This window comes from Aspergillus heteromorphus, assembly GCF_003184545.1.
Source record: "Aspergillus heteromorphus CBS 117.55 chromosome Unknown BO70scaffold_1, whole genome shotgun sequence".
Taxonomy (NCBI): Eukaryota; Fungi; Ascomycota; class Eurotiomycetes; order Eurotiales; family Aspergillaceae; genus Aspergillus; species Aspergillus heteromorphus.
In genome coordinates, this window is record NW_020290406.1 from 1,206,430 (window position 1) to 1,233,776 (window position 27,347).

General features: G+C 56.2%; 10 protein-coding genes across 10 annotated transcripts; 5 read left to right on the forward strand and 5 right to left on the reverse strand.

Moving 5' to 3' along the window:
• Positions 1 to 511: 511 nt before the first annotated feature.
• Positions 512 to 1,080, reverse strand: BO70DRAFT_7789 (uncharacterized protein). The gene has a single exon (XM_025548714.1). The coding sequence runs from the start codon at positions 990 to 992 to the stop codon at positions 660 to 662; it is 333 nt and encodes a 110-aa protein (XP_025404091.1). The 5' UTR covers positions 993 to 1,080; the 3' UTR covers positions 512 to 659.
• A 513-nt stretch (positions 1,081 to 1,593) lies between these two features.
• Positions 1,594 to 4,033, forward strand: BO70DRAFT_305735 (F-box/WD repeat-containing protein). The gene is made up of 2 exons (XM_025540017.1): positions 1,594 to 2,884; positions 2,939 to 4,033. Exons 1-2 carry the CDS (start codon positions 1,911 to 1,913, stop codon positions 3,909 to 3,911), a joined length of 1,947 nt encoding a protein of 648 aa, XP_025404092.1. The 5' UTR covers positions 1,594 to 1,910; the 3' UTR covers positions 3,912 to 4,033.
• Positions 4,034 to 4,286: 253 nt separating this feature from the next.
• Positions 4,287 to 6,114, forward strand: eb1 (microtubule-binding protein BIM1). Its single transcript, XM_025540018.1, has 6 exons — positions 4,287 to 4,513; positions 4,594 to 4,665; positions 4,810 to 4,844; positions 4,947 to 5,024; positions 5,134 to 5,624; positions 5,720 to 6,114. Exons 1-6 carry the CDS (start codon positions 4,500 to 4,502, stop codon positions 5,774 to 5,776), a joined length of 747 nt encoding a protein of 248 aa, XP_025404093.1. The 5' UTR covers positions 4,287 to 4,499; the 3' UTR covers positions 5,777 to 6,114.
• Positions 6,115 to 10,000: 3,886 nt separating this feature from the next.
• On the forward strand, positions 10,001 to 12,394 carry BO70DRAFT_357471 (uncharacterized protein). Its single transcript, XM_025542051.1, has 2 exons — positions 10,001 to 11,838; positions 11,919 to 12,394. The coding sequence occupies exons 1-2, from the start codon at positions 10,402 to 10,404 to the stop codon at positions 12,156 to 12,158; spliced, it is 1,677 nt and encodes a 558-aa protein (XP_025404094.1). The 5' UTR covers positions 10,001 to 10,401; the 3' UTR covers positions 12,159 to 12,394.
• A 113-nt stretch (positions 12,395 to 12,507) lies between these two features.
• Positions 12,508 to 14,353, forward strand: BO70DRAFT_383932 (Gfo/Idh/MocA family protein; the record flags this gene model as incomplete). Its single annotated transcript, XM_025545616.1, has 2 exons — positions 12,508 to 12,577; positions 12,714 to 14,353. The coding sequence occupies 2 exons, from the start codon at positions 12,508 to 12,510 to the stop codon at positions 14,351 to 14,353; spliced, it is 1,710 nt and encodes a 569-aa protein (XP_025404095.1).
• Positions 14,354 to 14,475: 122 nt separating this feature from the next.
• pgmA (phosphoglucomutase PGM2) lies at positions 14,476 to 16,448 on the reverse strand. The gene is made up of 3 exons (XM_025540019.1): positions 16,301 to 16,448; positions 15,940 to 16,241; positions 14,476 to 15,882 (listed from the first exon to the last, which is right to left on the reverse strand). Exons 1-3 carry the CDS (start codon positions 16,351 to 16,353, stop codon positions 14,570 to 14,572), a joined length of 1,668 nt encoding a protein of 555 aa, XP_025404096.1. The 5' UTR covers positions 16,354 to 16,448; the 3' UTR covers positions 14,476 to 14,569.
• Positions 16,449 to 16,665: 217 nt separating this feature from the next.
• On the reverse strand, positions 16,666 to 17,524 carry BO70DRAFT_357474 (oligoribonuclease). The gene is made up of 2 exons (XM_025542052.1): positions 17,370 to 17,524; positions 16,666 to 17,294 (listed from the first exon to the last, which is right to left on the reverse strand). Exons 1-2 carry the CDS (start codon positions 17,415 to 17,417, stop codon positions 16,779 to 16,781), a joined length of 564 nt encoding a protein of 187 aa, XP_025404097.1. The 5' UTR covers positions 17,418 to 17,524; the 3' UTR covers positions 16,666 to 16,778.
• Positions 17,525 to 18,049: 525 nt separating this feature from the next.
• BO70DRAFT_7844 (fungal specific transcription factor domain-containing protein) lies at positions 18,050 to 19,102 on the forward strand. Its single transcript, XM_025548721.1, has one exon. The coding sequence runs from the start codon at positions 18,080 to 18,082 to the stop codon at positions 18,863 to 18,865; it is 786 nt and encodes a 261-aa protein (XP_025404098.1). The 5' UTR covers positions 18,050 to 18,079; the 3' UTR covers positions 18,866 to 19,102.
• Positions 19,103 to 20,743: 1,641 nt separating this feature from the next.
• On the reverse strand, positions 20,744 to 22,880 carry BO70DRAFT_7847 (uncharacterized protein). Its single transcript, XM_025548722.1, has 3 exons — positions 21,730 to 22,880; positions 21,332 to 21,672; positions 20,744 to 21,278 (listed from the first exon to the last, which is right to left on the reverse strand). Exons 1-3 carry the CDS (start codon positions 22,760 to 22,762, stop codon positions 20,901 to 20,903), a joined length of 1,752 nt encoding a protein of 583 aa, XP_025404099.1. The 5' UTR covers positions 22,763 to 22,880; the 3' UTR covers positions 20,744 to 20,900.
• A 772-nt stretch (positions 22,881 to 23,652) lies between these two features.
• Positions 23,653 to 26,423, reverse strand: BO70DRAFT_7893 (uncharacterized protein). Its single transcript, XM_025548724.1, has 6 exons — positions 25,910 to 26,423; positions 25,696 to 25,860; positions 25,584 to 25,645; positions 24,813 to 25,527; positions 24,672 to 24,729; positions 23,653 to 24,602 (listed from the first exon to the last, which is right to left on the reverse strand). Exons 1-6 carry the CDS (start codon positions 25,969 to 25,971, stop codon positions 23,685 to 23,687), a joined length of 1,980 nt encoding a protein of 659 aa, XP_025404100.1. The 5' UTR covers positions 25,972 to 26,423; the 3' UTR covers positions 23,653 to 23,684.
• Positions 26,424 to 27,347: the final 924 nt, after the last annotated feature.

Consider the following 27,347-nt stretch of genomic DNA (forward strand, 5'->3'; position numbering starts at 1 on the left):
CCGGTAGGGTCTAATTCGGTGTTTCTCGTTTCCTGATTCGCAGCGTGGCCGTGAAGGGATGGAGTTGGGTGTTGAGTTGAGCGTATACCATGACTGAACATCCTCGGTAGTCAAGTCAATAGATCTTTTTATTTCGCTGCATTTCTTGATGTCCCAGTATTGCCCGACAGCTTGACTTCTGTCGCTGGAGGCCCAAGCAGGACCCGAGTATGAGGTCGTGCATGGAATGTAATCCCGAGGCCCGATTCATCTCTCTTTATTGCATTGCATGCCCTGTTCCTCCGGGGATTGGGATTTTCTTTACATTTATAGTACATCTAATGATACAATGGAATGCACGGTGCCACGAATGACACCTCCCCACACCACCCATTAATAGATGTAGTGGTAACCCCAGAAAGGGACCATCCTCCCGAGTGAGTTAGCTTGGTTACACTTTGCACCCCCAATTCTAGTCCAGAAAGTCTACAAAATTGGCAGCCCCAGAAATAAATCCGCCACGCCCGCCGCCCGCCGCTTTGTCCCCGCCCCGGGCGTCCCTCAGGCACAAAGCCAAAGCCATAGCCATAGCCATAGCCATAGCCCTCCATGCATGCGTGCATTGCGTTCCGCCTGATTACTATACCCCAGAAGGAGGATTTCTTTCAACTGGCTTCGTTTCAGACAGATAGATAGATGGTTAAGTCTATCAATAAATCAGAAATCAAACGTTTATTGAGCAGTGCCGTCCAAATGGATATTGGGGATTGGGGATTGGATATTGGATACTGGATGATGGATGGCATTGGGCAAGGCAGGCCAGGCCAGGCCAGGCCAACTGGTCGGGTGGGCCAGGATCCAAGCAAAGGATTAAGGATGGATTGAGTGACCCCACGGGGGCGGGACGGAGGTGGATGCGCTGGATGGAGTCGATCTGACGGGGTCGGTCGGGGGTTTGGGTGAGTTGGCGGTTCCGCGCATGCCACCGACCAGACGAGGGATGCAATAACCATGCAGGAGGGTTTCAAACCGAGTATCTAGTATAGTAAGATAGTAAGTACGGAGTACTACTAGACGGAAAACTATCATCCTGCATTGCGCCCTGAGACGGGCGGTATGCAGGAGGATGAGACACCTCTCCCATCAGGCATCCATCTCCCTGCTAGTCACTTTCTCTGTAAGCAATTCTGCCCTAAACCGACAGGGATCGGACAATCGGACAATCGGACAATGGGCAATGGCAATGGCAGAAAAGTTCGGCGGCGAAAAATTGCTGAGCCAAACCCCAGGCCGCCAGGCCGCCAGGCCGCCACCGACCGTTCCCCCGTCGAATCAAGGGCCTGGACCAGCCCCGGGGCTGGCCGGGCTGGGCATCCTGGGGGGCAAAGACCCTCACCGCCCGGGCCTCCTTTTGCCTGAACTTATCCTTAAAGATTATTTCCCTTCCCTCTCCCCCTCCCTCCTCTCAGCTCTTCTTCTCCTTCCTGGTCGCGTTGCGTTGTTTTTTCTTTTTCTGCCTTTTCTACACGTCGTTTACCTTTCCTTCTTTTCTTCCTCCCCCCCCCAAACCCAGCTATCCTCCTTCCTTTCTTCGGCTTCCCTCTCTCGCCGACTCCCCCCCCCCCCCCGCATTCGTTCGTCGTCCGTGTTGTTATCAGGAGTTCGACTTGACCCGTCTTTTCTGGTCGATCCTCCCAGGCTGCCTGCTGTCGGCTCACGACCCTTGCCGACCCTTCAGCCTCTCCACACGCCGGAGATCCCCTATTGACTCAGCACGTATTTATCTCGCAACCGCGTCTCTCCCTTGCGTCGACCCCTGATCGTGTGCCCAGCCTCGGACAGCTCCTCCTCGCCAGTCTATATCAATCTCCCGAGCGCCCCCGCGTGGCTGTCCTTGACTGTGATTGTCACGCTTCCATCACACTTACGCCATGGCTCCTCCCTCCGTCTCCGTCCGCACTCGTCCCAGGACTGCCACCACATCTGCCGTTCAGACCACCGGATTAGAACACGACGTATGGAATGGCCTGTCGGTCGTCGACTCCGGAGAGGAGGACGACTGGCAGGTCCTGGAGGACATGAACCACTTCCCCGAGCCTGTTCCTAGGCGCCGCGGAGCCAAGAGCTTTTCTAACCTACGTCACCCCGTCGACGGGCTGCGCGCCCTGGGTCGTCGCCTGTCAGTGACGCTTCGCAGCAAGTCGTCGCGGCACTCGGCCCAGCCTCACCCCGAGGACTCGAGGCACTCCTGGTACACCGAAACCAGCATCAACCGTCGGCCCTCTCTTAACAGCGTGTCTTCGCTGCACGGGTTCTACGCCCCCGCGACCGCCCCCATCCCCGGGAATGGCCTGGAGCCGCCCGTCTTCCCGAACAGCTTCTATGCCGGGGCAGCCGCCCGGGCGGCGGCAGCAGCTCAGAATGAACTGACCCGGGCCCTGCGTGAGGGCCTCAAGCTGTCAGATGCCAAGCTCACGCAGGACTCGGAGAGTGGCATCGGAATCGACCTGCGCGATCGCTCCGAGCTGTCCGACCCGGCTCTGGCGGTTGTGCGGGTGGATCCGGCCACCTGGTTCCCCCCTGAGCTGATGTCGCAGGTGTTCTCCTACCTTGACCCGGAGTCTCTCATGCAGGTGGAACTGGTTTCCCATGCGTGGAAGGAGCTGGCTTCCGACCGGGCCATCTGGCGAAAGGTCTTCCGCCACACCTACCGACACCACCGCCCCAGCGGGCTTCCGTCCAAGAAGAGACAGTCAGCTGGCCTTGGGAAGGCTCTTCCGGACCAGGACTGGAAGAAGATGTTCCTGGTCCGACGGGCCTTGGAGCATCGGTGGAAGGAAGGCAAAGCCGCGGCGATCTATCTGCACGGACACAAGGACAGTGTGTACTGTGCTCAGTTTGACGAGTATGTTCCCTGGTATCCTACGGAAGTACCAACATCATTCTAACTGTGTTCCAGAGACAAGATCATCACCGGTTCTCGCGACCGGACCATCCGCGTCTGGGACGCTCACTACCCCTGGCCGTGCCGCAAGATCATCGGCCCGCCTCCCGGCGATGTGGCTGGCGTGGGCCCCGTCAACAACCCCGCGCAGCAGTCGGCCGGGAAGCCGCCCTTCCTGACGATCTGCCCCCCGCCCACGCGCTCGGCGGAGATCGTGGCCCCCATGGACCAGAGCTCGGAATACCACAGTGCCTCCATCCTGTGCCTCCAGTTCGACGAAGAGATCATGGTCACCGGGTCGTCGGATTTCACCTGCATCGTGTGGGATATCAAGGACGACTACCGGCCCATTCGTCGGCTGGAGGGCCACGGAGCGGGAGTGCTGGATGTCTGCTTTGACGACCGGTACATCGTGTCGTGCTCCAAGGACACCTCCATTTGTGTCTGGGACCGGCACACGGGTGTCCTAGTGAAGAAGCTCCTGGGACATCGCGGCCCCGTGAATGCTGTCCAGCTGCGAGGCGACCTCGTCGTCTCGGCCAGCGGAGACGGCGTCGCCAAGCTGTGGAACATCACCTCCGGGCTGTGCATCAAGGAGTTCCCCAGCAAGGACCGCGGCCTGGCGTGCGTCGAGTTCAGCGACGACGCCCGGACCATCCTGACGGGCGGCAACGACCAGGTGATCTACCAGTTCGACGCCAACACGGGCGAAATGGTCAACGAGCTCAAGGGCCACGAGGGCCTGGTCCGGTCGCTGCACCTGGACAGTATGAACCAGCGCATCGTCAGCGGGAGCTACGACATGAGCGTCAAGGTGTTCGACGCCCAGAACGGCGAGCTCTCCATCGATCTGCCCGGCTGGACGACGAGCTGGATGCTCAGCGTCAAGTCGGACTACCGGCGCATCGTCGCCACCAGCCAGGATTCCCGGGCTGTCATCATGGATTTTGGATACGGATTAGACGGCATAGACTTGCTGGAAGAATAATTAATACATTTGCTAGACGTTGCGATCTGGTTTGACGCATGGAAAAGTCACTCGTTGTTTTGGGAGGCGTTTGGGATGTTCGGGTTGCTTGGGATCTTTCCGGACATACATTGGCGAGCGATAGAGATTCACATACTTGCTTACTTACCTTACCATACTTACCATACTTATTATCTGGAATCTATCTACGGGGGCCCAGTTGGGTACTATTATTATTATGATGATGATTTGGGACCGTGTTTGCCTGAACGTAAACCTCACTGGTAAGGCACTGGCCGGTGTTTGCCCGAGACGCCCCCCGGCCTCCGCCTGAGGCACCGATCGATCGGGGAGCGGCCGTTGTGATTGGCCCGAAGCGGCCTAGCGGGAATCCGTCCCGTGGGTTTTGTCGACAGCAACAAAACATCCCCTCTGCTCGACCTCGCCTTGTTTTTCCTCGACATAAACACCGCCCTCCCAGCGCCTCGGACTGCTTCCCTGTGTCTTGCACGTCCATCTTCACCCCCCCACCCCCGTCGTCTTCACACATCCTCCCGGCTCCCACCACCCCCTCCCCGACCCTCACACAACCTTCCACTCTACCCCACCATGGGCGAATCCAGGTTCGTTGGGCATTCCAGGCGGCCTCTGAGGGGCCCATGGCTCGAATCGTTTACGCGCAGCTAACAATCCCGGACGCCAGACAAGAACTGTTGGCATGGATCAACAACCTGCTGCAGTTGAACATGACCAAGGTTGAGCAGTGCGGAACTGGGTAAGCCACCCACCCTGACAGCATGGCACCGCATGGCACCGCAGGGCAACCATTCACCGGATGTCCTCGCAAGGACCTCAATTCAATGGTGTCTGCCGCATCTGCCTCAAATCATCAGTACTGATGCAGTCTTACTTCACGCAGTGCCGCTCTGTGCCAGATCTTCGACTCGATATTCAGTGAGTCAATAACTTACCCCCTCCCCTACCCCCCCCCGCGGGCCTAGCCCCTTTTCCCTTTCGAGCCTATCCCATCTGACCAGTCTCGTCTTCTCTCTCCAGTGGATGTCCCCATGTCCCGTGTCCGGTTCAACGTGAATACCGAATACGCCTACCTGCAGAATTTCAAAGTCCTTCAAAGTACGCACCCACCCTGCAACTCCCGCTCAGCCAGAGGATGGATAGATAGAAGGATATGGATAAAAGGATAAAGGATTGCTTGGTTAACCCGGGGTTACTTTCACTACAGACGTCTTCGCCAAGCACCAGGTGGATAAGCCGATCCCGGTCGAATCGCTCACGAAATGCCGTATGCAGGACAACCTGGAGTTCCTGCAGTGGACGAAGCGCTACTGGGACCAGCACTACCCGGGCGGCGACTACGACGCGGTCAGCCGTCGCAAGGCCTCGGGCGCTCCCCCGGCCGGTGGCGCGGGTCCTCGCGCCGGAGCGACCTCGGCCAGCGCGACGCGCCGCGGCACCACGCCCACCGTCGCTGCTGGCCGGGCTCCCCGCTCGGCGTCCGGTGCGGCCAGCGCGGCCAACGTGTCGGCTCTGACCTCCGAGATCGCCACGCAGAAGGAGGCCATCGCCGGCTTGGAGAAGGAGCGTGACTTCTACTTCGCCAAGCTTCGCGATATCGAGCTGCTGCTGCAGAGCGCCATCGAGGCCGACCCTGAGCTCGAGAAGGAGGAGGATACCCTCGTCAAGCATATCCAGGGCATTTTGTACTCGACGGAGGTATGTCTTCCCTTATCCTTATCTGGAGGGTGATGAGGATTGGGCTGGGTAGAGTGTGGTCGTGGTGAGTGGCATGCTAACGCGTGATGCTGCAGGACGGCTTCGAGATCCCCGAGGCGGAGGCAGTCGCGGACGAACTGGAAACCTTCTGAGCTTCCTCGTCATAATAATGTTGGTCCATTATTAATACCCCCTTCATCTTCATGTGTAGCACAAGCGTTCCTCCGGTCGTCTTACGACGTCAACAATATCGTCTTTATCTAGTTTTCCTTCCCTCTTCCCTTCCCTTCCATTCCTTTCCCTTCCGTTAGACCGGGCAACGCGAGTGGGGATGGATCTGGTGGGAGTGAGTGGGTAGTGAGAGAGTGAGAGAGTAAGAGAGTGAGAGAGTAAGAGGGAGTGGGTGAGATGCCAAAAAGAGTGTTTTGTCCCCAGAGTCCAGACAGCCTTTGTATAGTTGGTAGTTAACCGAAGTCTATTTCATTGTGATCTTATGCTGTGTGTGTGTGTGTTTGTGTGTGTGGTCGGAATGATAGAAAGTAGGTGAGTGACTAGCGTGTAGTTGTCCTCTTTCGGCATCACTCACTCGCCCCTTTTTCTTCTTTCTATCACCAGAACGGGATCCTATATTCCTGCCTAGGTAGAGACACCTACCCTCTAGGTACACAAGTATCTAATGTCTTGATACTATAGATATGAGACATCGAGTATGCAGATAGGTCGCCAAATAAGTAGATCGAGTCGGTACCTTAGGTTCTCCATCCATCTACCTCTCACAAACACGGCATCACCATCTCACTAGTTAACTGAACCAAACCAACCAACCAACCAACCAGTCCGATTCAACCCATGATGAAAGATCGACACCCGTCCCGGCCTTCCCCCTCCCCTCTTTTCTGCTGCTGCTAGACTGCTTCAGTCTGCATGGGTATGCATGCATATGAGTCGTACGTTTGGATGGATATGTCGAGCTCTATCTACCTGAGATCCATCCCAGACCCTTCTTTCGACCCTCGCCGATCGGCCCCTCTCCCAATAGTGTGGGCGGGATGATGGCAAGATATAGTACAGTTACATAGTATAATTAAGTACATACGTCAGTCATCTAGATGCGTGGATTGTGGATGGCGGGTTGTAGAATGTAGAATGTAGAATGTAGATCGATGGGAATGCTACATGACACGCCATGCCATGCCATCAATCTAATCTGGAGAGATTCTTCGATTTCGATCCTGCTCTGACAAGTTCCATACCAGGCACGGAATAGTAATACAGAACAGAAACAGAAACATTCCTCGAATGTTCGAATCGGCGAATCTTCAACGAACATTCCAGTCCGGTTCTAGGGAGGTACTACCTCTCCCCATCCCTAGGTACTACTATCCCTAGTGTCGACATGACAGCCGTAGCCTGTAGATAGCCTGTAGCCTGTAGGCCGCAGGATTCTAGATAGATGGATGGCGCGTGCACTTGATCTTATAACAACTCCGGATGCTTGATGTAATAGTTAGTTTTAGGTGGTAGGCAGACATACACTGATGATATAAATAGCGGTCGTGGTTGTGTTTATGTTTATGTTTATGTATAAGTGTAAGTGTAAGTGTAAGTGTAGGTGTAAGAGTCGAGACCGGGTGAGTGAAGAACAGGAACGTAATGAGTGCCTTAAGTGGGGGTGGGTGGTTCTGAGACACGGATTGGGATTTGAGGGGGGGGGGAGTTACGTATGCGTGTATCTTGTTACCCAGTAGGTACAATAGGTAGTTACTAGCAGTTAAGTTTTGTGTGTTGTTGCTGTGGATGTGGTACTTGGCTGTTCTTGGTGATGGGTTGGTTTTGTTTAGGAGAGGTATCTATGCACAGAGTGCCGGGCAGAAATACTCATGTTAGGGTTGGGATGAGTCGAAGTTAGGAGATGGCGTGCATGTGTCCTGCATGCATGAAAGCGCTACTTACTTACTATCCAAGGTATCTAGTCAGTCTAGTACTGGGAGACGGACATGGAGCTTAGTTAGTCTGTTTTCGGTCTTAATAAGGGCTGTTAAGATAACGTTTTGCTCCATCTTTATTTACTTACTTACCTAGATAGATAGATACTTCTGTACCAATGGAACCTAATAAGGAACCGATCGGTATGTATCTACGTGGTATCTAGTAGTTGGTTTCAATTGCTAGCTATCCAGCTAGCTAGAGCTTGTTAATTATTACCTTCGAGGGGTAAATGCTTGACCGATTGTCTACCTACCTGGCCGTGGGTAGTTCGGTGCAGCATGATATGTGCGTGCCGAAGCAGGCAGGCAGTAAGTGTAAGTGTAAAGTGTACCTTGCAGGTTTGGATACAATTGGATCAGGAGGTTTTGTCCCTTGCGTGATGGAGTGGATTCGACTCGCCCTGTCCGTCCCGGATGGAATATTATTTATTGATGGGTCGGGTAAAAAGAAACACCCCGGAGTTTCTACGGCTGGGTTACCTTCTAGCTATGTTCTTACTCTTGGTTGTGCCGTGTCGTAGCTTGGTTCTTGTATTTGGGGGAATGATTTTTGGGCGGTTGGAGATTGGGATGGAGCTTCTTGGTTCTGGCTTTCTTGCTTGCTTGCTTATCTTTGAGACTGGACTGGACTGGATGGACTGGATAGATACACTGTCAGTTTGATTACTTCTTGCGCTGCGGAATGAACTAGCGTATGCACTGCAGGCAGGATGGGAATGGTGTTGACCCTGTTCCTTGTCTGTCTGCTGTCTGCTGTCTGCTGTCTGTAGTCAGTCTTTAGTCTGTACCTGCAGGGTGAGATAGTAGATACCTTCTTTCTCTCCCAAGTTAAGATGCTAGACAGCCCCTCACACGGGACAGACCCAGGGATTGCCGGGCAATACGGACAGCTGATAGGCACGACTCGGGCAAAGCTCATCTTAAATTAAAAAGGCCTTCGCATTAATGAGGGCGTTAGATTGGGGAGCGAAACATCGCGCCGCCCGGCGTTTTATTAACCTCCCGCTTGGCGACCCCCTTTCGGCCACCGCCCCGGGCCAATGATGCCATCAGACGGTACCCGATTGGGAGGGGAGGGGAGGGAACCTGCCCCACCCCGTACGGTACCGTACTTACTCCTGCTGTCTCTTGCTCTTGTCTCTTCGGTTCGCTCAGGATCGACAGTGTACGGTGCTGTTCCCAGTGCGGCTATGGGGTGCAGCTGCAGCTATGCGAGCGAATCATCAGGCTTGTAGGGGTACATAGTAACTAGACAGCATGGTAGGTAGTACTCGGGTTACGGATACTCCGTATAATAATAAATAATGCTGTTCAGCAGAGATCGAAGAACGATCTCTGTATTTTGTCAATAGTATTATTTCCCGTCCTACCAGGGCGAACGTACGTACGGTAAGAGCAATACCGGGATCCTGACTAGTAGATAGTAGTGACGCTGCAGGTCTAAGACCCGGCGGTTGCTAACCTGCTGCTAGCTAGTAAGCTACACCTATTCTTAGGCCTGGCCTGATCGATGCTCCCACGCGGGTGTCGGTCTTGTCGTCTTGTCGGTCTCTCTAACTACACTATTCGCTTCCCGTCTTTCGTCTTTCGACTTTCGACTTTCGATCTTTCTTTTCCTTCTCTCCTTCCCCCTCCCCGTTGCTCTTTTACTGCATCCTACCCATCCTATCCCATCCCATTATTCCATCCCATCCTCTCCTCTTCACTTCCTCTTCCCCTCCTTCTCTCTCACTTTTACTTTCCCCACCTTCTTTCCCCTCCCCTTTCCCTTCTTCCCCCCCCCTCCCCCCAATTCTTTCTTTCCCCCCCCCGGACCGGCAATCCCAACTCATCATCTCACCTCATCCATTCCGGCATATCCCGATATTCAACATCGTAAAGGATCTCGAAAGAGAAAAAAAAAAAAACAAAACAGAACCGATCACCGGTGACAGTCCTGGGTCCGGAACCTTGGTCTTAGCGTGGATCCTTGGACCGGTGGGAGGGTCGAGTGGAACGCCAACCCAATTCCCTGCTGCCCTCGACTATTAATATTAATTGTTCCTCCTGCCGTCGCCGGGCGGCCGCGCACTTCTTCACTTCTCGCCCAAGTCGCTCGGAGGAAGCTGGGTTCGGCCAGTATGGATTAGGGTCGAGCTGACTTATCTTCGCATCTATCGTCCCTGCTGGAAAGTTCGCATCGCATCGTCTGGTGGAAAGAGACGCCGTTCTTCGTTTTGCGTCTTTTTTTCTTTTTCTTTTCTTCTTCTTATCATCCTCTTTTTTTCTTCTATTTATTTGTTTCTCTTTCGTTGCAGGTATGTATGGATGGATGTCTGGGGTGACTGACCTATCTAGTTGGTCTGCCTGTGCTGGCTGGTGGGATGCTGACGCTTGACTCGTCTTAGATCTCTGTCTATGCCTTTCGGTCTTCTCTCTTCTTCTTCTTCTTCATCTAGTTACTTGACCTTGTCGGCTGCATATTCCAGCTGACGTCCGCTCCTTGGTTTCGCCATTCCACTCCATCTCAGTCACTCGTTCGACTTTTGACCGCCGGTGTCTCTCTTTATCTCGCGCATAGATCGACCTTGTTCGTCGCTCTTTACCTTCGCTTCCCAGTCGACCCACCGTCGGCTTAATCACGCACTCCTTTGCAGTCACCATTCGTGTCGGCAGGCAGACACCTTTCCTTCCAGTCTATCGCTTTATCCGAGACCGTGTGCTCGCATCTCATTCTTTCCCCTCGCAAGACTACGGCGGACCCTTAGTGGAATTTGGGCGGTTCGACGCCAGACCTGGATGTTAGCAGGATGGCCCATCATGGCACCAGTCATACTCGCTACAACCGGATGATGAGGAAGAAATCGCAGCCCGATTCGGGATCGTACGGGGACGCCGACCAGCAGCCCGACTCGCCAACCGCCATATCTCCGGAACCAGTGGTATACGGGTTGAAGGACGAACTGATTCTCGACCGGGACCACCAGAAACAGGACACCGATGCCTCGTTGCTCGAGAAACGTCAGCAATCGGACACATTGGCGAACGACCAGACGACCGTGTCAGCAACCGTCATCAACGTGGTCGATCATAATTCGCAGGCAGCTAGCTCCGGCACGTCAGCCACCCCTCCAACCACCGTCTCCGACGAGTCCACCGTGGCCGCGACATCTGGCGTGTCAACTGAGGCGGAGTCCATTATTGTATCGCTCTCTGCCAGCATCTCGGTTGCCGACAACCCACATCCCTCACCTGCGTATTCCTCGCCCACGGCGGACACCCCGGCCGTGACCAGTACTCGGGAAGCGTCATCCACGGCCCCCCTCGCGTCTAGTTCCATCCCATCGAAAACGTCCACGCCATTGTTCGGTGTCGCCGGTTCAGCGGCAACCGCGCACCCGTCTATGGTGTCTGGCAAGCCGTCGAGTGCCTTCTCCGACTACAGTCCCAGTCAGACGCAGGGCAGCAATTCGGGTTCGGGTTCGGGTTCGGGTTCGGGCACGGCAGTCAGCTCTGGCTCCGGCTCTGCCTGGGTCTTCGGGTCCGGGTCGCAATCCACCAACACTGCCACGGGTACGGCGACGACTACGACTTCTTCTTACACCGGTTCCGTGACCAGCGCCACGGACACCTACATCTCTTCGGGATCTTCTTCCACCGACTCATTCTACGGTACCTGGAGCACAGGCTCGAGTGGCGGAGCCGGCGGATCCGGCGCCACGGCCACCGGAAACGCTCCCTTGTCGACCTCGTCCGGGTCCTCCTCCGGGGGCTCGGGTGTGCTCAGCAACCAGGCCAAAGGCAAGATCGCCGGCGGCGTGGTGGGCGGTGTCGCGGCTGCGATGATCGTGTTTGTGATCGTGGCCTGGCTGCTCCGCCGCAAAAAGAAGGGCATGCAGGGCCTCCTCCCGTCCGGGACGGGCGCCCTTCCGGCCCCGGACACGGCTGCCACGGCGACGACCGAAGGCTCCTTCACCCGCATGGGTGAAATGGCCTCGCGGCGGTCCAGCAATGACCCCCTCTTTACAGCCTCGTACTTTGCCCCAGCGTTCATGAAACGGTGGCGGCAATCGCACATGACGACGCGCACCGAAGACAGCGTGAGCTCGGAACCCAGCGAACGCGGCTTCCAGAAGATCGCCGGGCGCAAAATCCCGTCGGTGCTGCATTCGGGCGGCGACGGCTACGGCGGGGGCTTCGAGCCCGGGTCGCCGACGACGTCCGAGACATTCTCCGCGGGCTCGCCCGTCCAGCCACGCTCGCCCACCACGCAACCCCGCTGGCCACCCCCTACGGCATGCCGCTGGATGCCAGCTACACCCGCGAGGCCGAGGAGACGGCGGGCCGCATGATGGTGTTCCGACCGTCGCCGGCGCGCACGGCCTCGGCCAACGCCAGCCTGCACAGCGAGCACATGGGCCCGCGTCCCGTGTCGCAGGTGCCTCAGATCCATGTGTCCGAGGCCGGGCCGTTGTCGCCGACGATGCCCAAACGGCCGGACGCGCTGGGGCGCAGCCACCCCAGCTTCGATGGCAGCCGGGGCAGTCGGTTCACGGAGAGTATCTAAAGCGGGTATGGGGTTATATACTCGCACTCTGTACATATGGTGGTGGTTATGGTAGTGGTGGAGGAGTTAATAGCGGGACATTGTCGGTCTGTGTGACATACGCCATGGTCATGTTGATCACGTCTGCAATCTGTACTACTTGCTAGCCTGTTTTCTTATGGATACCCCAATTCATCTATTTTCTGTTTGTGCCGTCGTCGTGCGGTCCATCCGTCCGTCCTTATGGAGATAAAAATAACCATGTGAATAGTGAATAATAATGTCTTATCTCTTCTTTATGTTGACTCTTACACTTACACTTACAGCGTGCCTAAGGTATCCAGTTGCTGACACTGGCGATGACATAAGAATGCCCTGCTGCTGCTCGACCAACCAGCGCCGCGGCTTTCTCATCCCCCGCAATCCCTTGCATTGGCGGAGTATATCAACTCTCTCTCTCTCTCTCTCTCTCTCTCTCTCTCTCTCTCTCTCTCTCTCTCTCTCTCTTTCCTCCTCTCCCCTCTCACTCCTCCCCTCTCACTCCTCCCCTCACTCAACATTCCGACCATGAAAGAGCCCATCCCCTCACCACCCCCCGTCCCCTCCGCTTCCTCATCATCGGCGCCGGCTCCCGAGGCACTGCATACGCCCGCGCAGTCACCACCGCAACCCAAGGCACCATCCACGCCGTCGCCGAACCTCACCCCTTTAAGCGTCAGTTCCTCGGCCGATCCTACATCTGGGGCGAGGATGGCACTCCCCAGGATGGCCAGGAATTCGCCGACTGGCGCGACTGGCTCCAATGGGAGCTGAAACGACGAGAGACGCTATCCACCCTCAACACCAGCACCCCCAGCCCAACCCCCATCGGCGTCGACGGCGTCTTCATATGCACGCTCGACTCGACGCACGTCTCAATCCTCCACGCCCTGGCGCCCCTCAAACTGCACATCCTCTGCGAAAAGCCGCTCGCGCTCTCCCTAACCGACTGCCTCTCCATCTACCGGATCCTCACCCCCAACCAGTCCACAAACATCTTCTCCATCGGCCACGTCCTGCGCTACAGCCCGCACAACACCCTCCTGCGCTCCCTCCTCCTCGTCGACCGCGTCATCGGCGACATCATCTCCCTCGAACACACCGAGCCCGTCGGCTTCTGGCACTTCGCGCACAGCTACGTCCGGGGCAACTGGCGCCGCGAGACCCCCACCGGCGACGGCTCCCTCCTGACCAAATCCTGCCACGACATCGACTTCATCATGTGGCTGATGTGCTCACCAGCTCCGAATGCGGCCTCTCGTGCTCCCCATCATCTTCCAAGCACCATCTCTTCATCCGGCGTGTTGTCGCAGTTCATCAAGGCCAGGAAACCAGCGAAGGCGGGGCCGGCGACCAATTGTTTGGCGTGTCCCGTCGAGAGGGACTGCGTTTACAGTGCCGTCAGGATTTATCATGATATGCATCTGGAGAAGGGCGACATCGACTGGCCGGTTAATATCGTTTGTGAGGATATTGAAGATGTTGTCAGAGCAGCTTCTGCTACGGCGGATGAATCCAACCCCCCCAACACCGATATCAATTCCCCCAAATCGCACCTCTTCGCCCGCCTCGCTGAAGACTACCCACCCCCCACCACCCCCGAACAAGAAACCGCCATCCACTCCCGTCCATGGTACGGCCGCTGCGTCTACGAATCCGACAACTCCGTCCTCGACTCCCAAACTGTCACCCTCACCTGGTCCTCGTCCCCCGCACAGCCCAACAATAACGGTGCCACCTTCCACCCCAAAACCGCCCTCTTCCACATGATCGCCGCCACCGAGAAACAGTGCGAACGCCGCGGCCGCATCTACGGCACCGCCGGCGAACTCACCTACGACAGCCGCACCATCACCATCTACGATTTCCAGACCCGGTCGTCGCGCACCATCGACGTCCCGCGGCCCCCGAACCCCGAGGAGGAGAAGGCCCATGGCGGTGGCGATTATGGCCTGGCGAGGGGGTTCGTGGATGCCGTTGATAAGGTGGTCAATTGGGGGTGGGAGGTCGACGAGGCGCAGAGGACGTTTGTTGGGTGTGATTTGGAAGAAGTGGTTAGGAGTCATGCGGTGGTTTTTGCGGCGGAGGAGGCGAGGAGGGAGGGGGTGGTGGTTAGGTGGGGGGAGTGGTGGGAGAGGAAACTTGGGGATGTGGAGGAGGGGGGGAGGGAGGTTTAGGGGTTTAGGGGGGGGGAGGTGAGGATGGGATAGATGTGGTAGGGTTATGGTTATGATTATGGTTACGATTATGATTGTTACGATTCTTATGATGGGATAGATCCTCGGATGGGACACGGGATAATAAGGGAATGATTAGATGCATTTTCAGGAATGATATATGTATGCACTGCACTCGGTACAGCTACTATGTTCATGCGGGTTCGATATTCTCATTTACGTGCGGACATCCGGCTCCTCACGGCCAATGTACTCCTTGAACTTGAGGAGGGACATGGCCAGGGCAACATTGTCCTTGAGGTACTCGTCGGAGGAGAGGGCGAACTTGCTGGCATCGCTCTCGTACTTCTCGATGTACAGACGGATGGTGGCGCCGCTGCTGCCGGTACCGGACAGACGGGCGACGATGCGGCTGCCGTCGTCGAACTTGACGTACAGGCCCTGGTTCTTGGTGACGCTGCCGTCGAGGTCAGTGTAGGCGAAGTTGCCGACGTCGACGACCTTGCGGCCGGAGACGGTGGAGCCGACGAAGGAGTCCTTCTTGTCGACCTGCTCGGACAGGGTGGCGATGACCTTGTTGGCGCCGTCGCTGTCGACGTTCTCGTAGTCGTAGCGCGTGAAGAACGTGCGGCCGTAGGTCTGCCAGAACTCGTTCTGGATGGACGCGATGCTGGGCGTCTCGCTGGGCTTCTGCTTGGCGACGCCCGCGATGACGTTCAGCCACGCCACCACGGCCCACAGGCCGTCCTTCTCGCGGATGTGGTTGCTGCCCGTGCCGAAGCTCTCCTCACCGCAGATCGAGATCTTCTGGTTGTCGAACAGGTTGCAGAAGAACTTCCAGCCCGTGGGCACCTCGTAGCTCTGCAGGCCCTGGGCCGCGGCGACGCGGTCGACGGCGCCCGACGTGGGCATGGAGCGGGCCAGGCCGTAGACGCCCTGCTTCTGGAAGTAGGGGATCAGCTTGGCGTGGTGGGCGATGATCGCCAGACTGTCACCGGGCGACACGAAGGTGTTGGCGCCGTAGATCATGTTGCGGTCACCGTCCCCGTCGCTGGCCGCGCCGAAGTGGATGCCGTTCTTGTCGACGGCCTCAACCAGCTCGTGCGCGTACACGAGGTTGGGGTCCGGGTGGCCGCCGCCGAAGTCGGGCTTGGGCTCGCAGTTCATGGTGCTGCTGCTGGGCAGGCCCAGCTCGTTGACGAAGATGTCCACGCCGTAGGGGCCCGTGACACCGTGCATGCCGTCGAACAGCACCTTGAAGTCCTTGTGGGTGTTGAGGAAGTCGCGGATCAGGTCGAAGTCGAAGATCTCCTTCAGCATGGTCACGTAGTCGGTGGTGGAGTGGACAACCTCGACCTCGATGGGGCCGTAGGTCTTGGTGCCAATGGTGGTGGTGTCGACGTCGGGGATGTCGACGTAGTTGTAGGAGGTGAGGGACTTGGAGGCTTCGAAGATCTTGTTGGTGACGGACTCGGGGGCGGGGGCGCCGTTGGCCAGGTTGTACTTGATGCCGAAGTCATTGTCGGGACCTGGAGAGACACCGGGTTAGATTGGCTGGGAAAAGGAGATTGCATCGTTGTACTCACCACCCGGGTTGTGACTGGCAGTCAGCAGGATACCACCGGTGGCCTTGCGGATGCGGATGAGGTTGCTGGCGGCGGGGGTGCTGAGGATGCCATTCTGGCCGACCAGCAGCTTCTTGACACCGTAGGCGGCGCCGATCTTGGCGATCTTGGAGATCACCTCGGTGTTGTAGTAGCGGCCATCACCACCGATGACGAGGAAGGCGTCCTGAGCGCCCTCGGGGATGGAGAGGAGGATGCTGGTGACGAAGGACTCGGAGTAGTGGGGCTGCTGGAAGACCTTGACCTTCTTGCGGAGGCCAGAGCTGTGGTTGTGAGTGGGATTGCGATGAAGAGAAGAGCAATTAGGGGGGGGGGGACTTACGTGCCAGGCTTCTGGTCGGTGAAGGGGGTGAGAGAGACGGTCTGGACGGACATTGTGGGTGGAGGGGGAGGATGAGGTTGAATGGAAAGGAGGAGGAGGGGGGAGGAGAGGGGGGTATCACAGCGGTATATAAAGCAGTCGTGAGGAGGGGCTCAGGGGAGAAGAGGAGAAACTAGCAGGACAGGAGAAAGACAAGCAGCGGGGAGGAAAGTAAATATAGCGGCGGCGCAAGTGAAACTACGCCCAACTCAGCCGTGGGAGGGACACCAAAACCCCCCACTTGGAGGGGCTCGACCCGGTTTGGCCGCCACTTACTCAATGCTGGCCAGTCCCTTGCCCATTGGGCATCCATACACCCTCTTCCCCTCCCAGCTATCGACTTGCTACATGCTATCTAGTAGTATCTACTTACTCACCATCCTGGCATGTACAACACAGCACTGGCAGCTCCCACGCACAGACTCCACCAGCCACTCAGCTATCCGAACAGCCGCCCCCGATAGAATCGCATCTCCTCGATGCTTTCCAAGATGTCATCCCGCGCCAGATGTACCTCCTTCTTGCCCGGAACCGCCTGTAGCAGCTCGTTCGACCCCCATCGTCGTACCATTTCCTTGAGCGCACTCACATCCACGATCCGATAATGAAGCCACTCCAGCACCGCTTTGTAGGGCCCCTTGGCCAGGAATGCCTTGTCCGCATGTACACTGTTCCCCGCCAGCAGTCCCGTCCGCGGCTGCGGCACGTACTGCTGGATGTATGCCAGGAGAGCGCTGGCCGCTTCCTCCGCCGTAGTGGTCGAGGCCTGCACGGCCGCCGTCAGGCCGGTGCGACCGTGGGTGTCGATGCACCATTCGTTCATGTTATCGAGGACGGAGGACGGGTGGTGGATGACGGTGTCGAATCCCTGCGGGTCGAGGAGGTTGAGGTCGGCGTCGGTGACGAAGCAGCAGATCTGCAGGATCTGGTCGGTTTCCGAATCCAGACCGGTCATCTACATCCACGGGCGATTGAGGGAGAAATCGTCAGTCCGGGTTTGGGAGAGAAGCAAAGGAGAGGAATGCCGCACCTCGCAGTCGATCCACACGAGGGGATCCGAGGAGCGTGGCAAAGGCATTGTGCGGAGCGGATGGTCAATTCCGTGTACTGTGTAGAGGTGTGCCGTAGATTTGGCCTCGTGTGAGATGCAGGGATTGCGGGGAGAAGCGACGGTGCTGAGGGGAAAGTCGCGGAGAGGACGAGCCTGAGAGCGAAAGCCCGTCCGGGAAGGCGCCAAGGCCTCCACCTCCGCGATCCCATTTCCACGCCCGCCCGCGCGTTTCCGCCTCAACCTCCTTCATCTCCTTTCCCCCCCCCTCTTATCCCACGTCAAACTACGGCTTCTTCATTATCCCCCGCCAGAACCTCAAGGAAGCCTTGTGTTTCCTGTCGGGAGAAAAAGAGCATGTCTAACGGCCAACAGTCTTGCGTCAGCACCTACCGCAAATGCCTCCACGCGTCAAAGCTACATCGCAAGTCCCCATCCGAGCCAGACAATGTGCATCTGGAACTGGCACCTTCCATAGAGAAACCGGAGCTCGCCGTGACATGCAGGCCTAGTCCCTCTCCGACTGCCCCCATGCGGCTTTGCTCGTGGAATCTGGGCGAGCGCACCACCCCAGCAGCCCTGTTCAGAATCCCACCCACATCACAGACCTTATGGAGGACGAGGACATAAAGGAAATGGTCGAGACGTACTTTGCCGAAGTGGATCCAATCTACAGCTTTCTCGAACGTAAAATGATCGACCGCGCGGTCGCCCACGTCATCACCACAAAGCCACCACTGTCCGATCCCTCTCACGGGGCGCTTCTGGGCCTGTGTGCCCTGACATGTCAGTTCACCGGCTATGTGATATCGCTTCTATCCAACCTCGAAATAAGTGCCCGAGTCGCGCTGGAATATTCGACGAAGCTCGAGTCTCCGACGGTGCATCACGTTGCGTGGGTGATCTGGGTGATCTACTTGCGACAAGTCCGGTCACCGCACGCGACGTGGCTGGCCAGTTGCACACTGATGCATATGGTGGGGACAGTCAGCCTACATGTAGAGCCATCCAGCCAGGCTCGGTTCCCCGCCTGCGATGCCCACTACGGTCCGGAGCAGAGGAGACGGATCTATGCCGTGGCTCAACAACTTCACATGTGGATCGCATACGAGTACGGACACCCTCGCGTGGAGCTTCACGGGGCAACCTGTACCCTTCCCAAAGACTTCTGGTCGGCGGAACAGCTCGCCATCTGGCAGATCTCCGACGCTCTGGATCCTAAGAACCACCTAGACGCCACCGCATTGGAACGGTTGCTGTTGCAAACGGTGGGGCTCAGTCTGGAATCCACCGTGCTACAGTTGATGCGCTGTAACATCGGACTGTCCATCTACCGCCGACTCCATGCTATCGGTCGTATCGTCTCCCATAGTGTCTTTGATAAAGTCCTGCGGTTGATCGATGAGAGCTTTGATCTAGCCACCACCCTAGTCGACGAAAGAACGCCCTGGTGGCATGTTATGACTGTTCCTTTCTAGGCACTGTGCCCATTGCTGACAATAGACACTCGAGAATCACGGACGCGTCAGCCGCAAGCCATTGAAACCCTACGTATGGTTTCGGGAAATTACGACACAACTGCCGTTAACGAGACTCTAGTCGGCGCCAGTTCACTCTTCAATCTATATCTGGGAGAAAAGAAGGCAGAGAACAGCTTCCTCCAGAACATGTGGGAGGACGAACTCCTTTGGGATGCTAACACCGGCCTGATATCCGAGCATCGTTCCCTCCCACATACTGTTCCACACCCACTTGCGCGCGGCCACACGCAGGAATCAAGCGACACCGAGGCACCAGCGGGCTTGGACCAGCTCCTCGCAGCGAACCCGTTCTTGCCGCGCATTCAATGCGATTAACCCAGCTGTCAGTCGCCACGATCTATCTCATTTGGTAGTGGTTCGCTTCGGCTATACAACCATCGTCACCGAATCTACCAACCAGCAGCAACAGACTATGCGTAGGACCTTCCTCCCGCCCCGGCTACCAACCAGCCCACCTTATCGGCCAGCTAATCTAGCTCCCGATACCCATTTGTCTTTGCGATATGAACCGGAGACCCCCCCCCTTCCCCCCACATCAAGCATGCAGTACAGTACCCGCTGCTACCTCAATGTCCGCTCCTCTATACATCAATCAGTCTCAAACCAGCCAAAACCAGGGCCCTCCTCGGCGACTATCTTCCAATCCAGGTCCTCCCACATCCACCGCCCTGCCAACGGCGCAGGGGAAGTCAATCCCAGTATCGGCGTCCTGGTCTTATATACTGTATACCCCCCTAAGATTTCGCTTGGCATAGGTACCTAGCTAGGATATACTCTACGTAAAAGTAAATAAAGAAAGAGAAGAGTTCGTAATTTCTGCTCGGTTGAGCTAAGAGGACTGGGACTGGGAAGGACTGGTATCTTTGCTTCTTCGCGAGATAGGGGGGTTATCTGATGGTGTACTCCGTAGATTGGATCTGCATTCACGGAACGGGACACAGGAGAGGGATAATGAATGGGAGCGGGAGGGAGGTCGGTGCGGTCCGTAGATTAGTTAGTTAGTAGCTTGGGAGTTCCACAAATTCCGCAGTGACGGGTGGCAATATTGGCAGTGGCATAGGGATGGGCAAAGCATGGCATGGCATGGCAGGCAACCCGTACCTTGGTTAAGATGGCCAAAAAACGGGGCTTTGGGTTTTGGGTTTAGGTTTTTTGTTTATACTGCGGTGCTCCGTATAGCTAGCTAGCTCTATACCCACAGAGTGCCATGAAGTAGGTACTAGGTAAATGATCAATCAATCAATCAATAAAAAAAACACATCTAGCGTGCAACTTGCGTGACTCATTGCGTCTATATCAATTACCTCCGCTACCGGATCGATTCCATCCCATCCCATTCCACCCCATCCATCCCCTACCCAGCCAGCTAGCTACCCAGCTACCCAGCTACCTGGTCTAACTAGTAATCTCATCGTCCCCTGACTCGAGTAAGTACAGTCAATCAAGCCAGCCAGCCAGCCAGTCAGTCAGATCAGCCGGCAGTCAGTCATGGGTGGTAGTGGTAGTGGTAGTGGTAGTGTGAAAAGGAGAACGGAAGAAGGAAAAAAAAAAAAAAAGAGAAAGAAAAATAGGAAAGGAAAAAGTAAGAAAAAGATAAACGACTTCAGTCATGATAAATCCGTCAGATATTCAACCGTGTTGTTTCACAACCGTAGATAGATGTCAGCCATAGATATGAAGATTGAGAAGTAGATCGTAATCAACATGATGACGATGATGATGATGATGATTATGATGATGATGATGCGATGTGACCAAGTCGAGGGCGATTGATTGGTGGGCTCTAACATCGGGTCGTCGTCATGTGTCCATGAAGAAGAAGAGAAAGAGTAAGGGAAGAGAGGATTTTGAGAGTGGTGTTTGGTGTGGCTTGGAGAGGGAAGAGTGGTTTGGTTAGGTTGGGTTTGTGGTCGACATGGTTGGAGATGGCGTGGTCTGGGTCTACTTCATAAGAGTAAAAGTCCCTCTAGGCCTAGAGTTCCTCGTCCTCGTTTTCCTGGGGGTTGTGCAGGTTCGCGCCGAGGGCATGGGCCGCGTGCGAGCTGGGCTCCGGGTCGGTGTTGGTGATTTCCTGCGAAAGACCGGATTCGATCCGTCGACGCATGGCGTCTTCGTCCGATTGCGATACGCTTGCCCGTTGCTTCTTCAACGGACTGCCGACGAATCCTCCTCCATTCAGGGGATTGACGGCTGGCTTGGGGGCTTCGGGGGCGGCGACGGGGGCGGCAACAGACGGCGGCGTGGTGGAAACGTTGGATGACGAGGGAGTCTCCACGGCGGCACGCGGGCTTCCAGCCTCAGCGGGAGGCGTGTTGGTCGCCAGCGACGCCGACGAATGCTGTCGTTTGAGCTGTACTCCGATGTTAGAAGGTGATTGCTAGAATAAAGAAAAACCGCACGGACCTTGATCTTCCGCATGCTCTCCGCCAGCTCTCCTTGTCTCCTGATATCGTCCGGGGAGAGATGCAGATCGTCTTCCTTGCCCTCTTCCTCATCAGCTTTACCCAGGATAGAGTCATCTTCATCGTCGTCACTATCCATTTCATCGTCTCGACCGGCCTTCTTGTCCTTCTTGCCCTTGCGCTGGTTTTCTGCGTTCTCTCGGAAGTTCAAAAATCCAACCGTGCCGCCAGGTTTCAGTGGACCGAGGTTGGCGAAATCGGTCTGTAATGACCGGCGTTTAGCCGATCCGGGAGTCTCCTGTGCTTTGGAGTCCTTCACAATCCCCATCTTCTGTAACTGCCCTGTGTCTTAGTCAGTCCAGCTTTTCCCATTAAATAGGGGGGGGGGAACAAACTTACGTCCACCGCGGTACATGAATGTGAAGACGGCGTACGGTTTGTCGGACGCGTCGATTCCAGTCACGGTCTGCGTGCTGATCGTCTTGGGGTCGAGCGTTTTCGGCTTCGCAAAGCTCGTTGTATGGTCGATATCCGGGTCCTCGCCGTTGCCATTTCCGCCCTGGCCCTCATCGTCGTCATCATGGGCATCGAACTGCGGTGAGTATTCGCCCCGTTTGATCTCCCCGGAGGCCAGGACACGGAAGAGAGCCACCTTGATCTGACCCTGCGACTCCGGAATCGGATCGTCATCTGAGTCGGAGAAAGACATGTCGTCGTCGGAGATATCTTCCAGCGGGGACTTCGCATCGTTGCCGTAGCGCATGATGCCCTTGCCGTCCTTGCCCGACTTGGTGTCCATCATCAAGTCACCAGTCTCATCGCGCTTCATCCGACGCTTTTCCATCTTTTGCCGTCTGCGCTCGATCTTGGCGGCTGCATCTTTCCCTTCCAGATCCAGGCCGTTCAGCCATCTCTCGAGCCCGACTTCGCGGAAAAGGAACTCGCGTTCGGCAAGACCCCCACCCTCGGATTCCGGCACACTGACCCATCGGGAGTTGACCCAGGTCTCCTCGCCTCTGCGCAGCAAAGTAGCCACCTCTTCCTTTTGTCGGCCATCAAAATAGATGTAGGCGGCGACCGTCTCGTTGGGCGAATTGGTCAACGCCTGATACGGAGCCACCATGCTGCTGTACTGACCCCGCTCCCCAGTCGATCCTGGCAGCCCACCAACCACTTTCGGCTTGGGCGTGGGGTTGTCCGGGGTCGGTTTCGGGGCGGAGTACGGCACATCCTGGGCGGGATTGAGGAGGGTGATGGAGATGGCGAAAGTGGATTGTTCAGGTCGACCGGAGCCGGACTCGGGGATCTTGGGCGGCGGCACGGGGATGAAGCAGGCTATGCGAGAGGCTCGAGACTGGCGTTGGATCGAATATTCCGAGATAGGGCCGTCCGGAGTGTGTATACTCACGGCGAGACCTTTGAAGCAGGGCATGGCGGGGCGGGAGGAGGGGCGCGGTTTCGGACAATAGAGGGGTTTCTGAGTAAAGCTCGGGGCCGGCGACGTAGCGAGCTGAAGGTGAGGCAGGGGCGGGACAAGAGGCTCAAGGAGAGTGTGCGTGGGATCGTGCGAAGGAGAGTGAGTCGTGGGTTTCGGAGGCGGTCAGGATTGTGGTGTTGTTTGGACTGCGGCCGACAGCCCTCGTCGGGGGAACGACAGGCGGCGGCGGGTCACGGCGGTGGGTGGGAACTAGCAGACAAGCATGGTCAATTCAAAGTAAGTGGGGGACAGGGTCGAGCCAGGCATCGATCGACGGAGGGGATCTCATCCGGCGCAGAACTCAGGGCAGGGCCGCGAGTTGCGCGGAGTGAGGAGTGAGGAGTTGAGGGGGGGGGGGAGGAAGGCGTTCGCAGAGGGCGCCAACCATGGGACTCCCAAACATGCAATAACATACCAACCAGCTGGGGTTGAACCGGAGGGGGCGTGAGAACAAGACGAGAACCAGACGGGACGTCGAGTGATTTGTACAGCAGGCGCCGACAAGGCGAGAACCTCGAGCAGATCGAACGGGGCCGACACGGAGGGGGAGCGAGGTGACGGAGCGGAGGAGGGATGAAAGAAGGAGAGGGACTTGAGGGAGGGAACGAGCGAGGCGAGGCGGTGGTGGTTGTGGAGGCGGCGAGGATCGACGCCGGCTTGAACTCCGCCGGCTTCCTTGGGTCGCTTCCGCTCCATGTCCATGTCAACCAGACTCGGACAGCCAGGAAGTCTTGAGATGTTTCGGATTCTTCAGATTCTTCAGATTCTTCAGATTTTTTCAGATTCTTCGGTTTCTTCTATATACAGCTCCTAACCTTGACGCCTCAGATCCCCCAGAATCATAATTATCTACACTCTATTCCTCCCAGCTAGAAACTCACAATCCTCGCCGTCGCGCTTCCTCTCGGGCAATACTGGCCAGGTCTGGGAAATCCCGGTCGAGATTGTCAAAGAGCGCCTCCGCCTTCCGTCGCTTGTCGATCTGTCTCTGCAGCTGAGCGATTTTCTCAAGGAGCGCGGCGTGCGACTCCACGAGGGAAAGCTCCAAGAGACCGTTGGCATGTTGGCCAAGCTTTTGCAGTTTTTCCTCTAGCTCGACAATGCTGACGTCGTCTGAAACGGGCGGAACGCTTGCCGCCTCTCTAGATCGTCGGAATGTGCCATCCTCTGGCGTCAGGGATGGTACAGGGGATCGATCATGTCCAGCTTCACCGGGGCGATGCTTCTCGACCAGATCGCTGATGCGAAGCTGTCCTATCGGACCGAGACCTCGCGACGAACTGGGATCGGCCGGGTGCTGCGACTGAATAATGTCTGGGACACGGGTTTTGCTTGTTTCTGGGGCTCTTGTTTCAGAGGCACCGAGATTGACAAAAGTAGCATATGCACCTCGTGGTGTTGGGTCCACTTTGTCATCATCCACCAGAAGCCTCGGCCGTTTCTGCCCAGACTGCGGTGACGCGCTATGGGCAACCGCGCTCGCTCTTTTTCCTCTCTTCTGATCAAACACATTATCCAGAAACCCCATGACGCGCCCACGAGGGTCAACTGGTTTGATCCGAGGTCGCGCCGGTTTGTCTTGACTGTTGTAGGGCTGTGGGAAGTGACAGCATCGACAATTGCAAAACTGGGAGCACTTGGGACAGATCCAAGGTTCAGTCTTTCGAAGCAATGGGATCAAGTCCACATCAAAGTGCCTATGCAGTCCACGGAAGCAGAAAAAGGCCGAGCACTGAGAGCAGGCTAACCCCTTCCAGGTCGAATGGCTATCACGACACAAGTGGCACAGGCGTTCCTGCTACAGGTGAGTTTATGGCTTTTTCAAATCATCACGGCCGAATGGAGAGCTGGGGTCATCTCGTACCACGGATTGCTTCCTTGCATCTACTGCAGCGACGGCTAAGGCCCCCAAAGTCTTCTGTCTAGAGAACTTAGGTGAGAAATTGGCTCTGGATACCGAGATTTACATAAAACAAGGGGCAAGACTGGTGGAACTTCGACGTACTGTGAGCTTTTGGGCCTTGGAGGCAATGTACTACGCGGTGGTTTCCGAGTCTCTTGGAGGATCTTACTGCAGGATTCGCGTGAAAGTAACTCAGCCCAGGCGTAGTCAGCGACATGCTTGCAGCTGCGTCCGGAGACGAAGCAGGTCAAGCACAAATCGAAGTCACCACACTCCTCGCAGTGTAGATGTCGGTTCCAGATCGTCAACCCGCAGAAGTTGCATTCAACCACAGCTCCTTGGGGGTCAATATGTTTAATCGGAACGGTTGGCTCGGTTCCCAGGTCTTCGTCATCAATCAGCTGCCGAAAAACGTCCAGGAGGAGCGATTCATCTTCCGCGTTGTGAGAACCTCTGGTCAGTGCATATAGCGGTATCAGAGGAACTCGACCAGTGTCCGCATGGCATTGCCTCTGGTAAACAGGCTGGACATAATCAAAGAAGGATGCCAGTGAGGAGTAATGCATAAGGTTCCAGACGACTTTTGTCACCATCGAACTGGTGTTCCAAACCTGGTGGGCAGTGGTAGAAGGAAACACGACCAAGTCTCCTGGCTCCTGGCTGGTGACGTAGATCGGGAACTTCGCGGACTTCAACTGTGCGATCGAGATATTGGCCCAGTCGGTGTGGGGTGACTTTCCGAGCTCCTCCATATAAGCATCGTATTGAACCTGTGAGTGTCTGTCGGTTCCGAAGCAAATCGAGCCAGACCCAGTACCTAGCTTCATCAGCACGCTTATCAGAGGATTGAGACCAATGCTATCAGATGTTTACCTTCGGACTCCACGAGAAGGTTCAGCGCAACGGTTCCACTAAAGCATCTGTGAAATCCAGAGCTGCAGCATCGTCAGCATGGTGCAGGCGTGGAGTTTCCCCGCAGACTCACAAAGACTTCCGAGTTCCGACATAAGCCATCAGCACTTCCGGGGCAACCTCCTTTGGCAGCGTTCGGAATAGGTCGAGAGAGCCCAGATGCCTTAGAGGGACAGGTAAGAGTGCTTCCAAGGCTGCGACCCATTCTCTAGGACATTGGAGGTCTTTCGCGTATAGACTGACATGGTGTTAGTCGAACGATCCGGCGCTCGGAAGCATGAACGTACAACTCTCGGGGGTTGCTGGTACTGGGCTGGCTGGTCTGCGACAGTAAATCCCGTAGCCGCATCTTGACATCTCGCCCTGTATGGCAGTTCCTCACAGGGATTGCTTGTTGCAACAAAGGTTGTCAATAAGAAGAGTTGGCTCCTGCCCGCCGTTTTCTCAAACATACCTCCTGAAGGTGAAAGGGCGCCCAGGCTTTCATTATTCAAGACGGACCGATCCCATTCCTTCATCCGAGTAAGCCCTCGAATAACGAAAGGCTTACCCTCGCGCAGCTTGTTGTCAATCAACCCGGTGGTCTCGTCATGTAGAAGGCATATATCCTGGGCAAGGTACTCGGAAAAGGGGACAAATGGCTCCCCGGCGCGTAGGAGGTCCTGTACAGACGGTACATCGTGGTTTGAAGATTCCATATCATCGAGCAAGCCAGACTAGCATTTTGACATCGCCCAGCAAACGAACAATAGCATAGTCACGGGGATCGACCTTGAAGGGGAAATGATATCAAACGCAGATCCGCCATCTCGGAACCGGGGCGGCGGTTCGGATGCTGACACGTGATCTCCGACTCCCCGCGAGGCAGCACTAACCGGTTGTGGCCAAGCGTTGCGTCGGACGGGGTGCCGTGCAGACTGACTGCAGACGGGGTGAAGTTGACAGTTCAGTTCAGCTCAGCTCAGCTCAAGCCGATCAGTGTGTTCCCTTCCACGGATCCACCAAGGACTAGATGCAAGAAGACATGCAAGGGCGAGGGGGTGCGATAGTACGAAGTACCCACCACCAACTACATACGATGGCGGATGCCCGTTTCCGAGGGAAGCTCGGATCCTGAATCCTACTCTATGAGTGATCGATCCTCTGTGATGAAGGCCCGATGAAGGGCAAGAAATATGAAAAGGTAACACTGCCCGGTCCCGTCCGTCATAAGGCTGTCAAAGCAAGCAGCCCAATCCTAATCTGATCCTCGTTCAGAAGGGACACAATGAGCTTGGTTGGAAGACGCAGGCAGCCGCTCCAACGTTGGAGGCAGTGTGAAGAAGCAATAAAAAAAGGGTCGGGTCCGACATGTGGCATTCATCCGCTCTGACCCCCCCAGTCGAGGCTACAGTAGCTCGATTCACAAACTGGCGGGAGGAATTCATGGGATTGCATGGTGTTGGTTTCAATTTCATTGTAGACTGCGTTTGTGTACTACTTGGACTTGCTTTCGACCATTGTAGACAGTAGGTAGGATGCCTTGCGGTCGTCGGTATGACGGGGTTCAGTAGAAGGCTGTAGACAGCCGCACAAGCCCGACAGGTCCGATCTATATGGGAGCCCGATGTCCACAGCATCTTCCCTCGATCACAAGACGGCTAATGAGGCTTTGCTCTAGAAGTCAAGGCTGACATAGCTAGCTTTCAGCTTCTGTGTCACCCCAACAGTCACCCCGCCAGGTGC